Source organism: Panulirus ornatus, chromosome 17 (assembly GCF_036320965.1).
Source record: "Panulirus ornatus isolate Po-2019 chromosome 17, ASM3632096v1, whole genome shotgun sequence".
NCBI classification, from domain to species: Eukaryota; Metazoa; Arthropoda; class Malacostraca; order Decapoda; family Palinuridae; genus Panulirus; species Panulirus ornatus.
Window position 1 is genome coordinate 933,016 of NC_092240.1, and position 15,931 is coordinate 948,946.

Genomic DNA, 15,931 nt, shown 5'->3' on the forward strand with positions numbered 1-15,931 from the left:
TATGTATATACATGTGTATGGGGGTGGGTTGGGCCATATATATATATATATATATATATATATATATATATATATATATATATATATATATATATATATATATATATATATATATATATATATATATTTGGTAAATATGTTTACCAAATGGCGTCATAGCTTCGTCTCTTCGATGTATATCAACTGACCGTTATATTTCTCTCTTGTGTCTCCCCTGATGATGTGGTTATTACACGAAAGTGCACTTGGGAACTTTTCGTGATTCATTTTCCTCGTGGACTCAGAGGAATATCTTGATCACGCGCAAAATTGTGATCCTTTCCAATATATATATATATATATATATATATATATATATATATATATATATATATATATATATATATATATATATATATATATATATATATATATATATATATATATATATATATATATATATATATATATATATATATATATATATATATATATATATATATATATATATATATATATATATATATATATATATATATATATATATATATATATATATATATATATATATATATATATATATATATATATATATATATATATATATATATATATATATATATATATATATATACATATATATGCGTGTGTGTGTGTGTGTATTTATCATATGTGATGTAACTTGAACATTCATTGAACTCCAGGCGAAGCGGTGTCTTGCCTGAGTTCGCACTTTTGTAACCTCCTCATGTGGTTTCTCACTTTGCGATCCTGGCTCCGTGTTATGCCTCTATATTTCCCAAGTTGTAGCAGCCTTGTGGAAATAACGTACGCCGTGAAAGCCTCGCATGGAAACATCTCATCACACTGCCAGGTCCCTGGTGGAAATATCTCGCAAAACTGGTGTTTCTCGTGACAATATCTTGCATAGCACGGGAGTTTCTTGTGGATATATTTCGTGCACTTTGGGAGACTCTCGTGACAATGTCTCGCACACTTCAAGGGTCTCTCGTGTTAACATCTAGCATTTAGATGTCTCTCGTGACAGTATCTCGTACGCTGCTGTAACCTCGTGGAAACCTGGCTCACTACGGGTGTCTCTCATGACGGTATCTCTCACGGATCCCAGTCAGAGGTGCCCCGCCTCTACACACTGCCAGCCGCGCCACATTTACGTATAATCATTTTCCCAACTTTTGTCTATCTTTCTCTCCTTTTTTTTCCGGTGTCCAGTAAGTATTGCTTCTTCTTTGTTGTTACAGGTCCATTTTTGAAAACTTTGTAACTCTCTCTCTCTCTCTCTCTCTCTCTCTCTCTCTCTCTCTCTCTCTCTCTCTCTCTCTCTCTCTCTCTCTCTCTCTCTCTCTCCATCTGTTCCTCTCACTTCCTCCTTCTCCATCTCTACTCTCCACCTGTCTTACCTTTAAAAGATCTCCAGCAGGCTGCCGAGGGTGAGGTGGTGGAGGCCTAAGAGAGTATTGTGAGGGAAGAGACTACGTAAACAATTGTTTGTGGTGTGAGGAATACATGACTCGAGGTGAGACTTTGAACAAACTTTGTCTCATTGGATGTATGAGTCCGAGAGTATATATATATATATATATATATATATATATATATATATATATATATATATATATATATATTTTTTTTTTTTTTTTGCCGCTGTCTCCCGCGTTTGCGAGGTAGCGCAAGGAAACAGACGAAAGAAATGGCCCAACCCACCCCCATACACATGTATATACATACATCCACACACGCAAATATACATACCTACACAGCTCTCCATGGTTTACCCCAGACGCTTCACATGCCTTGATTCAATCCACTGACAGCACGTCAACCCCGGTATACCACATCGCTCCAATTCACTCTATTCCTTGCCCTCCTTTCACCCTCCTGCATGTTCAGGCCCCGATCACACAAAATCTTTTTCACTCCATCTTTCCACCTCCAATTTGGTCTCCCTCTTCTCCTCGTTCCCTCCACCTCCGACACATATATCCTCTTGGTCAATCTTTCCTCACTCATTCTCTCCATGTGCCCGAACCATTTCAAAACACCCTCTTCTGCTCTCTCAACCACGCTCTTTTTATTTCCACACATCTCTCTTATCCTTACGTTACTTACTCGATCAAACCACCTCACACCACACATTGTCCTCAAACATCTCATTTCCAGCACAGTAAGTCTTCTCAGTTGACAACATTGACTCCGGGATGTTAAAGAAGATAGACAGTAAGTTATACATCCCACCCTGTCTATTATTCCTTAGAAATTATTCAAGTTGATATGTTCTCATAATGCTAAGGAACAAAAAAAATGATCACAGGAGGTGTGTCAATCGCTGCAAAATTACCCTGCAGTGAAATTACTCTTAAACTGAAGACCCTGATTATACAACACAGTAAAATACTGCTTCAGTTTTCATGACAATATCGTAAAAAGTCCGAGAAGCCATTACTAATACATTTACTGACTCATATGTCCAGTCAGAGACGAGTCTCATATTCTAGAAAGAGAGTGATGTAAGAGATGTGAGATGCGTTATGTTATACTGATCATCTCAAGTTATAATGTGTGCCGACCTCCGGCTGGTCTTCATAGATGTATATAAAAGACATGGGACATAAGACGGAAGAGATCATCTCCAGGACTTGAATACGTCCGTGATGAGGTAACTCTTCTAAATTACAAAATAATATGTTTTCAGAGAATATCCTGCACCCAAGTGTGTGAAAGGCATCATAATCTTATCTCAAAGGAATTTGAAGATAAAGTGGCAGAAACCCACATCAAATATCCTCCCCCCAAGTGACTCATACTTTGATAACAATATGGTCGACCCTCATGCGACAAACCAATTATGCTTTGCCTGTATTTCTCATGGACTCAGAAATATGAGACTCGCAGACAATGGACGCGTAACTAGGCGTTTGTATGATTTACAAGATATCATAGCAAAAGAATTCCAAAGGACTTTCTATCGTTTTACATCAACATCAAGAATGCACAAAAGTTACAAAATGATTATAGTCAGGAACATTCGAGTTAGTCCTACGAGCACCTCACAGCGGGCATACCACCCTCCACTGCGTCCTGAGATTCATATACAAAGCTGTTAACCCTTGACCTCCTGGAACTAAGACACCATTGACGCCTTCCTGAAGTCCTTACTACACACAGGAACTTTTCCTTACAGAGATCCTTACTTCAACTATACTACGAATCACTAAAGATTTCCCAGAAACCTTTCCTCTCTCTCTTCCCCATCCTATGGCATCCATAGGAATCCATCTTCTGTTTATAACATCCCATCAAGTCGTCCCTGAGATCTGTCTGTCACTTACCTGGAGGAAGGGAGCCACGTTCATGCCGTACAGCTGGATCATGGATATGTTGGCCACGGTGTCGATGGTGCCCATGAAGAAGCCCATGACGGCGAGGACGGTGGCCAGCCAACCCAGCACGGTGCAGTAGGGGATGATGGCCAGCGTCACTGCCAGCATGGCCGTCGACGTCAGCAGCACCACGTGGTTCCCGAGCCTGGGGTGCGAGACCGAGGGACAATCAGTGAGGTGCGCTCGGCCGCTGGTCGTCAGGCCAGGACAGGATAGAACTGCGCGCCGAGACGCCAGTAAAACTTCCACCTGAGAGGTGTACCTTCTGATGCTGGTCGTTGTACCTCCCAGACCAATTGTTTTGCACAAGATTCAGGGCAGTAAGATCATGAGACATTTTATCTATATCATTATATATATATGGTGGCGTTCGAGTTGGTGTGTTCATATCTTTACGTGCGCTCTTCAGCTTATTGTAGATAATGGATTTCAAAGATCTGAAGGAAAGGGAGAGAGTTAAGGAGGAGGGGAAGGTGAAGGGAAGGGGGAAAGTTCAGAGGAAGAAACCAAGATCATATAACTTTGATGTTACTAAATAGCTATGAATGATTTCATTTTAGTGTGTGCGTGTGTGTGTGTGTGTGTGTGTGTGTGTGTGTGTGTGTGTGAGGGATGTGAGTAATTTCTTAGGAAAGTCAGTTGTGAAATGAATGTAATTCAAACAACCAAGATATTAGAAAGTGGTGGGAATGAGTTACCACATGCCACATGAAGGATGAAAAAAAGAAATGAATTTCCGGGAGGAGAATGTTGACCATGTATTGATGGGGGCGAGAGAGAGGTTACAAGGAGCAGCTCCAGCTGCTCTCACTAGATAATGGTCATGATATGGGCAGACATGAAGACTCGCTGACGGAGTCATCTTACGTATATTTGAAGCTCCCGTCTACTTCATCACCAAAGACCTAGGGGTATAAAGAGAAGAACTCCAACTCATTACGAAAACCAGTCTTTCTAAAAACAAATTTGAGTTTCTAATTCTCTTCGTCAGATAGTTAGCCGTTGTAAAGTGGTAGAATTATAAAGCCTGTCGTCTTATCACAGACTTGGTCACTGTGAAGAAAAGAAGAAACTTCCTACATAGACCGATGTCAGAAAAGCAAATAAGTTCGGCAAAATTATCTATAAACTGAGTCTTTAGATTTCACATTGTTTTAATAATCACTTGAAAACTTTAAGTGATATCTATTTTTCTTTTTTTTCTGCAGCAATCCCAGAATGTGATAATGAACAAGATCTGCTTTTAAGAAACAAGTGACAAGACAGAGGTAAATGTATAGAAGTAAATACCATACACCAAAGAGTTACCAGCGCCTCCAAGACCTCTTGACACAGTGGAAATGGTTCAAGATGGTGACCATCTTCTGGTGCAAGATGATAGTGACCATCTGCTGCTGCAACTTGATGGTGACCATCTACTGGTGCAAGATGATGGTGACCATCTGCTGCTGCAACTTGATGGTGACCATCTACTGGTGCAAGATGATAGTGACCATCTGCTGCTGCAACTTGATGGTGACCATCTACTGGTGCAACTTGATGGTGACCATCTGCTGGTGTAACTTGATGATGACCATCTGCTGGTGCAACTTTATGGTGACTATCTAATGTTGCAAAACGGTGAACTTTCATCAAGAACCTCTAAGAACTTCCCTGAGTTTTTCGAGAGCTCTTAGAACTTTCTTTATCTTACAAGAAACCGTCAGAAGTTTCCGACATTTTTCATAATCTCTGAGGAAACAGCAGAGCATCTCAGAATTTATAATATCTAACTCGAGCCTGAACGATCTACATAAATGTGAAAACATATAAGACAAGTATCAATTCTTAGAACAAACCAAATTATTTTACAACTCAGCAGAATTTTCAGAACTTATAGGAATATCCTGCACCCTCATGGAACTCTGCAACATATCCACACAGGTGGTCATGGAAGAGGCAGGACGGAGTGGTCAAGCAGTGGAGGAGGACCTGCTTCCTGCTTCCCTGCACCAGGGTGCAGGCAGCAGCCCGCATGGCCTTCATGTCTTGTGTGTGTGTATGTGCGTGTGTATATGTGTGCGTGTGTGTGTGTGTGTGTGTGTGTGTGTGTGTGTGTGTTTGTGTGTGTACGTGTGTGTGTGTGTGTGTGTGTGTTTCATAAAGTAAAGAATTCTATGTCAAGAGATAGAAATAGAGCGAAAGAGTGACGCAGACAACCAGATAGACGGACGGAAAGACAGACAGACAGAGACAGATGTAGAGGTAAATCGGTAGAAATGGAGAGAGAGAGAGAGAGAGAGAGAGAGAGAGAGAGAGAGAGAGAGAGAGAGAGAGAGAGAGAGAGAGAGAGAGAGAGAGAGAGAGAGAGAGAGGAGAGAGAGAGAGAGAGAGAGAGAGAGAGAGAGAGAGAGAGAGAGAGAGAGAGAGAGAGAGAGAGAGAGAGAGAGAGAGAATGGAGATAGACGAGGAAAGAAGAGAAAATGTGGGAGGAAAGAAAGAGGCATTACTACACATCTAACTTACCCAAATATCAAACGCCTGCAGGGAGGCTCTAAAAGCTCTTGAAAGGAAAATTTAAGTGATGAAATGTGAGTTTTTACAGCTACTTTATAATAGTTCTCAAAGTTGAAGTTCTTAGAAGAGACCATGGAGGGGCCCAGGAGGTGGACCAGACATCCGAGTTCCTGCCGACAGTAACTTGGTCTTCAAGAACGAGGACCGACCATGGGGAAATGCACTCACTCTTATTTTTTTGCTTACCTTCCTTCCCCAACCATCCTCCTCAACAACTCGCCATACTTACCTTCCTTTTACTTCCACTTCCCATACTTACCTTCCTCTCTTTAACACTTATCTCACTTACCTTCTTTGTCCTGCCACTCACCACAATTATCTTACTACCCCTTCCACTCCCCACACTTACCTTCTTCCCATGCTGAATTCCTCTGCTCATCTCCCCATCCTACCTACATACCCTACTGTCTTACCTCGACCTGCCAAACGTATATACTTCTCGTCCACAGGAAACAGGTGCTTTGAAATGGTTTGGTCACATGGAGAGAATGAATGAGGAAAGATTGACCAAGAGGATATATGTGTCAGAGGTGGAGGGAACGAGGAGAAGTGGGAGACCAAATTGGAGGTGGAAAGATGGAGTGAAAAAGATTTTGAGTGATCGGGGCCTGAACATGCAGGAGGCTGAAAGGCGTGCAAGGAATAGAGTGGATTGGACCAATGTGGTATACTGGGGTCGACGTGCTGTCAATGGATTGAACCAGGGCATGTGAGGCGTCTGGGGTAAACCATGGAAAGTTGTGTGGGGCCTGGATGTGGAAAGGGAGCTGTGATTTCGGTGCATTATTACATGACAGCTAGAGACTGAGTGTGAACGAATGGGGTTTTAGTTGTCTTTTTCTAGCGCTACCTCGCACACATGATGGGGGAGGGGGTTGTTATTTCAAGTGTGGTGCAGTGGCGACGGAAATGAATAAAGGCAGACAGTATGAATTATGTACATGTGTATATATGTATATGACTGTGTGTGTATATATATATATATATATATATATATATATATATATATATATATATATATATATATATATATATATATATATATATTTCTTTCTTTCAAACTATTCGCCATTTCCCGCATTAGCGAGGTAGCGTTAAGAACAGAGGACTGGGCCTTTGAGGGAATACCCTCACCTGGCCGAATTCTCTGTTCCTTCTTTTGGAAAAAAAAAAAAAAAAAAAAAAAAAAAACGAGAGGGGAGGATTTCCAGGCCCCCGCTCCCTCCCCTTTTAGTCGCCTTCTACGACACCCAGGGAATACGTGGGAAGTATTCTTTCTCCCCTATCCCCAGGGATATATATATATATATATATATATATATATATATATATATATATATATATATATATATATATATATATCCCTGGGGATAGGGGAGAAAGAATACTTCCCACGTATTCCCTGCGTGTCGTAGAAGGCGACTAAAAGGGAAGGGAGCGGGGGGCTGGAAATCCTCCCCTCTCGTTTTTTTTTTTTCTTTTTTTAATTTTCCAAAAGAAGGAACAGAGAAGAGGGCCAGGTGAGGATATTTCCTCAAAGGCCCAGTCCTCTGTTCTTAACGCTACCTCGCTGTCGCGGGAAATGGCGGATAGTATGAAAAAAAAAAAAAAAAAAAAAATATATATATATATATATATATATATATATATATATATATATATATATATATATATATGTATACGTTGAGATGTATAGGTATGTATATTTGCGTGTGTGGACGTGTATGTATATACATGTGTATGTGGGTGGGTTGAACCATTCTTTCGTCTGTTTCCTTGCGCTATCTCGCTAACGCGGGAGACAGCGACAAAGCAAAATATAACTATAAAAAAAAATACATATATATATAAGTTTCACAATAATTCTTCCTCACTTGTGTGTACCAATTCCTATGTTGGATGATCCACAGTGAGGCCAGGCTTTAACTTGAATGCAAAAAAGCTTTAAAATGAAGGGGGAATGAAAAAGTGGAATGAAAATATTTTAGAACTTTACGGGGAAATGGAAAATCTGGCTTTTAAGAAGGGTCATGTCGTAGTTGTTAGGAAAGAGTTCCAAAGCTTCACACTGATGGGAAAGAATGATATCATGATGGTGGAATGCAGTGTTGAGTCATTAGCGCATGAGCACATGTGCTTATCTGTTGAAGAAATACAATCGTTGATAAAAGGAAAATGAGTGTAGGAAAACGAACAGATCCCGAGGGACACCGCTGTTGATAGAGAAAGAGGAGAGGTTGACCCACTGACAGTTCTAGGAAAAGATCGGGCTGAGAAGCAGTGAGATATGAGGCAGCAACGAAAAGGATAAAAGCCCTGACAAAGAGCTTTTCCTGTATCAAGGGCTACAAAATAGCATTCTCCAAAGTCTCTTAGAGTTGATGACCAGGCATACTGCATGGGAGGCTAATTTAGAAGCGCGATCACCGGACAGGAATAAGGGGAGGGGGTCTCTTCGAATGAAAACATATCATTTCAATGGAATGGAACAAAAAATACATGTGAGAGGAACGCATGCGAAATGGTTGACCTCACCAGCAGAGTGCCACAGGAGTCTGTTCTTGATCCATTACTCCACTTGATCCATGGGAACGACTTCACTTCCACTCATGAGGGAAGCGAAATGCATGGAAGATTATATTAATTTAGACTCATTCTAAAGTTAGTCTGATACATGTTCGATGAAACACGACCTGACAAGATATAGAGTAATGTGGATGGATCACTGTGGAAGCAGGCCTCAGTATGAATATTATCTGGTGGAAGATATGTTGCAGGAATCCGTGTGAGAATGACTTGGGAGTCGACATAGTCCCTAACCTGTTGCCAGAGCCCAACCTTAAGAGACCAGTAAAGGAGAAATACTGCTGTCGAATAGCATTCAAGTTCACGGATGAGGAAATATCTAGCAATCCGTTCACATCTTACTTTAGGCCAAAATTATGATATGCATTTATCATAGCACATATAACTAGAGAATGTACAGAGAAGGACAACAATTATGGTACAAAAAATAAGACAGTTGATTTATCATAGCACATATAACTAGAGAATGTACAGAGAAGGACAACAATTATGGTACAAAAAATAAGACAGTTGATTTATCATAGCACATATAACTAGAGAATGTACAGAGGACAACAATTATGGTACAAAAAACAAGACAGTTGATTTACAGCGAGAGACCAGACGCCATGAGTTTGCTCACCCTGAAAGAGAGAAGAGTAAAGGGTAACTTAATCACAACCTCCAGTCTGATGGTGTCGACACAGGACAGGTCTTCGAAAGCTGTAAACATAAGGTAACCAGAAGTCACAAGAACAAACCTAGCGAGAAAAAAGTTGAAAGATATGTAAAGATCTATTTTTGTAGTATAAGAGCGGTAGATGATCGGAATAAAGTACGAGAGGAAACTGTAAATGATAATGGCGAACACAAGTGTATCAAGACGTATGAAAGTAGAGACAGCTCAGATAATGAGACCCCATAGGTCCTGACATCCTCACCCGTATGGAACATGTAGGTTATTATACACATACACACACACACACACACAGACACACACACACACACACACACACACACACACACACACACACACACACATACACGACTGTAACCAGCTCACTGAAATAGTTCCAGCTAAACACTTTAAGAATTCCTAATGATTCAACTCCACATTCAGAGAAAACGAAATCTCTGCCACTTTCCGACACTTTGAAGGGGATAGAGGTAAAGGCTTACCTCTCGAAGGCGCTCCTCTTCGATGTGTGCGTGTGTGTGTGTGTGTGTGTGTGTGTGTGTGTGTGTGTGTGTGTGTGTGTGTGTGTGTGTGTGTGTATGTGTGTGTGTGTGTGTGCGTGTGTGTGTGTGTCCGTGTGTGTGTACCACTGAGATATCTTTTTTCCTGCGCTTATCTGAAACATTTCACATCTATAGGTCCCCCATTATTCATGGAGTCGTTGATATTGCAGTAGCATTTGGAAAATGTACCAAATATTTCAAGACCTTCTGTTAAGGTGAATCAGTCAACAAAGAGAATATTTACAACTCACTCTTGATGATAATGTTTCCCGCCACAACCATCCGACATGATGGCTGTGGCTCAGAGTCTCTCTCTCCCGTGATGTACAGAGGAGGAAACTGTAGGTGAGACGTGAGCTGATAGTTATAAAGAAAATGTATGAGTATTCTCTCTCTCTCTCTCTCTCTCTCTCTCTCTCTCTCTCTCTCTCTCTCTCTCTCTCTCTCTCTCTCTCTCTCTCTCTCTCTCTCTCTCATCTCAAGGCATATTTTCCCTTGCGTTGTTTTTCCTCTTGTTGTATAAGAGGCATACAGTGCTCTCGCTTCACAATGTTTCTCCAAAATAATCTTCCTAAACCACAGTAACATTCGAGCGTTGACTGAGGCCAGCTGTATATGCTGACCTAGGTCAGCTTGATGCTGACCTAGCCTGCTCGACAAAAATTAACCTGACTAAACTGTGGAAGTCACTCAGTTTCACATTAGACATATAGTGGTCATTTATCATATACCTTATTGTAGGATGTTTGTCTTTTACGATTTTTATAAAAAAAAAACGAAAAAGCATAACTTTAGTTCTCAAAGCCGATCGAATAACTTTTAACATGTTAAAATTCATAAACTTGTAACGGCAAAAATGATTGGGCATTATATTTCATGACTTTACAGTTTCACGAATTTTCTAGACTACGTCATAATGTGTACAGAACATGGTAAATGTACAAACATATAAGGAAAACTGGCTCAAAATGAATGAAGGACGCTCATCTAAAATTGATAAAGGGCGCTAATTCAAAATGGAAAGAAAGAGACTCGCTCACAACGAACAGAGGTCATTAATTAATTATCCAACAACTACGTCTTTACCTCCAACAACGAATTAGACGCACTCATGGGTAGGAGCTCCCGAGGATGTTAAGTGATGAACGTTCTGAAGGACAACATGAGTGATGGAGGGCGAGCTGGTGTAGACCTAGGGAGTGTGGAGGTGTAGGAAGGGTAGAGGGATGCCAGTGACTGACACAAGGGTATAGGAGGAGTAACAGTGCTGGGATGACATGCCGGTGAGGGTAAAAGGGTGAGGGAAATGCGATAATGCTGGAGAAGCAATGTAGAGTTACTGAGAGGCAAGGTTAATGGAGGTAGAAAGCTGGTGGGAACACAGAGGTATAAGAATGCTGGAGCAGCAATGGTGTTGGATGGTTTGTGTGGTGGAGAACGAGGGTGGTAGAGGGTTATATTGATGGAGAGATAAAAGCGGCGGAGGAGCAAGAGTGTCGGGGGAAGAAGAATGGTGGGGCTGTATAAAGCATGGAGGATGAACGAGAACAGAGCGGACTACCTGATATAATCTTACAGATAACTGTGAACATATATCTACTGAGGGACGAGTAAAGAAACAAGAAATAAGATAACTTCTAGACCTTTAGAGAGACAACATCAGAAAAACTTCTATAATCTTATAAAGTTACACAAATTAATATTAAAATTCGCTCTAAAGCAGTTATAACCAGAAGCGAAAATGCCATAACGTAACACAGCAAAGCAAATGGAAATGGAGGACCTCATCAGAGCCAGCAGGGCGCGCCCAGGGAATTTGCATAGGGAGGGAAAGAGAGGTAGAACTCCGCCAAGTTCGCTCCATAAAATCCTGGTATATTCCGCTTGGGACCGGGTGGGACCGCCGCTCACCAGCGCTCGTCTCCCGGTTCACAAACCTCAACGGAACCTTCCCCACACTTGACGAAAACCAGTGGAAAAAAAATTCACGTAATTCTTGAAGATGGTCCTGTGACAGTTATGTTTGGTGGGCGTGCGAGTTTTCCACGGCTGGTAGGCGACAGTTCGAGGTGGGTGGTGTGCAAAAATTCTGGGTGCAGGGTGTGCGACAGTTGTGGGTGGAGAGCGTGCGACAGTTGTGGGTGGAAAGTGTGACGTATAATCTTCACAGCAAATGTTCGTCCGGTCATTGGACAGAGCTCAGGCCATCCTCAAGGCTAATGAATAGTTAAAGGTAAAATCAGCCGATGATTGTAACAAGTGGTGGACACGTTTTATGCATCAATACATGTTTAAGACGCCACCAACAGGAACGCTGGTGCACAGTCTGCTAAGTGTTGGTCCTGCGCCATAACTGCCTCACCTGTTGTCACTTGCGACCACTGTAATAACGTACACGAATAATTCCACATACACTGGGAGGGAAGGAGCTGCCTATCTTCTGCAGACGAACAGATCCCATGACATTCTCTGTTAAAGTGACTTCAGGGATTAATGTCGGGATAGCCGGGGAAAATGATGCTCACATGGATTATATTTTATAGCTCTGTAAATTCAATACATTGTTGTTTATTCCTTAGTGTAGGATTCTCAGTGGATGTATCTATACTGGATATATTTCTTGTCAGTGAAGAAGAAAAATTTGGTATATTTTGTTTCTAAACTCATACTTTGAGAAACTCGTCTCATCATCAATCATCAGTCATATCAAAGAGACAAGATGGCTGTCGAAATAGAACCCATTTGGTCTCTCTTAATAGTAGTAAAGAGATGCGTGGTTACGCCTCTACTGACGGGAGGGAGTTTAGGCCGTACCATTGTGGAAACGAGGGTCGCCCCCGGCCGTGGCGCAGGAGATATAGCCATCGTCAGGGTTAAGCAGGACAAACAGGATGCGTTTATTCTTTAAAACTCTGAATATTGTCCCTTGGTAAGACCCCGGATCAACATAAAAGACCATGTGTGTGTGTGTGTGTGTGTGTGTGTGTGTGTGTGTGTTATTTGTAAATCATCAGGAGAGAGTTCTACATTCATGTTGCCCCATTTCTTAACCTTATATGTATGTACCATACACTCTTTACTTATATGTGTGTGTAAATATACATATACAATCCTCTTACCCGTCACACGAAAGCCTGAAACTGGTACCTATTCATCGACCAGCTACGGAGAGAGAGAGAGAGAGAGAGAGAGAGAGAGAGAGAGAGAGAGAGAGAGAGAGAGAGAGAGAGAGAGAGAGAGAGAGAACATCTGGACTAGGTGTAGGACGACTGCCGTGTCCAGCATTCGAACCCTTGCGGAACCGACAAAAGGTAGGCCTATCTGACTCTATACATATGTATATATATATATATATATATATATATATATATATATATATATATATATATATATATATATATATATATATATATACATATATATATATATATATATATATATATATATATATATATATATATATATATATATATATATATATGTATATACAGAGAGAGAGAGAGAGAGAGAGAGAGAGAGAGAGAGAGAGAGAGAGAGAGAACCAATCACTTTCCTCTCTTCCTACACGTACATATGCCTTACATCCTCGATAACAACTTTTCACTGCTTCTACCAACTTGCCTCCCACGCCATATATTCTTAATACCTTCCACAGAGCATCTCCATCAACTCTATCGTATGCCTTCTCCAGATCCATAAATGCTACATACAAATCCATTTGTTTTTCTAAGTATTTCTCACATACATTCCTCAAAGCAAACACCTGATCCACACATCCCTACCACTTCTGAAACCACACTGCTCTTCCCCAATCTGATGCTCTGTACATGCCTTCACCCTCTCAATCAATACCCTCCCATATAATTTACCAGGAATACTCAACAAACGTATACCTCTGTAATTTGAGAACTCACCTTTGTCCACTTTGCCTTTGTACAATGGCACTATGCAAGCATTCCGCCAATCCTCAGGCACCTCACCATAAATCATACATACATTAAATAACCTTACCAACCAGTCAACAATACAGTCACCCCCTTTTTTATTAAATTCCTCTGCAATACCATCCAAACCCGCTGCCTTGCCGGCTTTCATCTTCCGCAAAGCTTTTACTACCTCTTCTCTGTTTACCAAATCATTTTCCATAACCCTATCACCTTGCACACCACCTCGACCAAAACACCCTATATCTGCCACTCTATCATAAAACACATTCAACAAACCTTCAAAATACTCACTCCATCTCCTTCTCACATCACCACTACTTGTTATCACTTCCCCATTAGCCCCCTTCACTGAAGATCCCATTTGTTCCCTTGTCTTACGCACTTTATTTACCTCCTTCCAAAACATCTTTTTATTCTCCCTAAAATCTAATGATACTCTCTCACTCCAACTCTCATTTGCCCTCTTTTTCACCTCTTGCACCTTTCTCTTGACCTCCTGCCTCTTTCTTTTATACATCTCCCACTCATTTGCATTATTTCCCTGCAAAAATCGTCCAAATGCCTCTCTCTTCTCTTTCACTAATAATGTTACTTCTTCATCCCACCACTCACTACCCTTTCTAATCTGCCCACTTCCCACGCTTCTCATGCCACAAGCATCTTTTGCGCAAGCCATCACTGCTTCCCTTAATACATCTCATTCCTCCAACACCCCCCTTACCTCCTTTGTTCTCACCTTTTTCCATTATGTATTCAGTCTCTCCTGGTACTTTCTCACACAAGTCTCCTTCCCAAGCTCACTTACTCTCACCACTCTCTTCACCCCAACATTCCCTCTTCTTTTCTGAAAACCTCTACAAATCGTCACCTTCGCCTCCACAAGATAATGATCAGACATCCCTCCAGTTGCACCTCTCAGCACATTTACATCCAAAAGTCTCTCTTTCGCGTGCCTATCAATTAACACGTAATCCAATAACGCTCTCTGGCCATCTCTCCTACTTACATACGTATACTTATGTATATCTCTCTTTTTGAACTAGGTATTCCCAATCACCAGTCCTTTTTTTCAGCTGCTCCCAAAACACTTGCCTCTCATGATCTTCTCATGCTCAGGTGCATATGCACCAATAATCACCCATCTCTCTCCATCAACTTTCAGTTTTACCCATATCAATCTAGAGTTTACTTTCTTACACTTTCTCACATACTCCCACCACTCCTGTTTCAGGTGTAGTGCTATTCCTTCTCTTGCTCATGTCCTCTCACTAACCCCTGACTTTACTCCCAAGACATTCCCAAACCACTCTTCCCCTTTACCCTTGAGCTTCGTTTCACTCAGAGCCAAAACATCCAGGTTCCTTTCCTCAAACATACTACCTATCTCTCCTTTTTTTCTCATCTTGGTTACATCCACACACATTTAGACACCCCAATCTGAGCCTTCGAGGAGGATGAGCACTCCCCGCGTGACTCCTTCTTCTGTTTCCCCTTTTAGAAAGTTAAAATGCAAGGAGGGGAGGGTTTCTCGCCCCCGCTCCCGTCCCCTTTAGTCGCCTTCTACGACACGTGAGGAATGCGTGAGAAGTATTCTTTCTCCCCTATCCCCAGGGAAGTGAGTCAGTTGTTGTTCGCTGCTGATACAGCGCTGGTGGCTGATTCATGTGAGAAATTGCAGAAGCTGGTGACTGAGTTTGGTAAAGTGTGTGAAAGAAGAAAGTTGAGAGTAAATGTGAATAAGAGCAAGGTTATTAGGTACAGTAGGGTTGAGGGTCAAGTCAACTGGGAGGTAAGTTTGAATGAAGAAAAACTGGAGGAAGTAAAGTGTTTTAGATATCTGGGAGTGGATTTGGCAGCGGATGGAACCATGGAAGTGGAAGTGAATCATAGGGTGGGGGAGGGGGCGAAAATTCTGGGAGCCTTGAAGAATGCGTGGAAGTAGAGAACATGATCTCGGAAAGCAAAAATGGGTATGTTTGAAGAAATAGTGGTTCCAACAATGTTGCATAGTTGCGAGGCGTGGGCTAAGGATAGAGTTGTGCGGAGGAGGGTGGATGTGCTGGAAATGAGATGTTTGAGGACAATATGTGGTGTGAGGTGGTTTAATCGAGTAAGTAATAATAGGGTAAGAGAGATGTGTGGTAATAAAAAGAGAGTGGTGGAGAGAGCAGAAGAGGGTATTTTGAAATGGTTTGGTCACATGGAGAGAATGAGTGCGGAAAGATTGACCAAGAGGATATATGT

General features: G+C 41.4%; 1 protein-coding gene across 2 annotated transcripts in view; it reads right to left on the bottom strand.

Moving 5' to 3' along the window:
* Window positions 1–15,931, bottom strand: part of LOC139754494 (major facilitator superfamily domain-containing protein 4A-like) — a 156,673-nt gene that overhangs the window by 29,589 nt on the left and 111,153 nt on the right. For both annotated transcript variants that reach the window (XM_071671761.1, XM_071671762.1), the window contains exon 5: window positions 3,330–3,525. In XM_071671761.1, coding sequence (XP_071527862.1) covers window positions 3,330–3,525 — 196 coding nt within the window. The remainder of the gene's footprint in view (window positions 1–3,329; window positions 3,526–15,931) is intronic.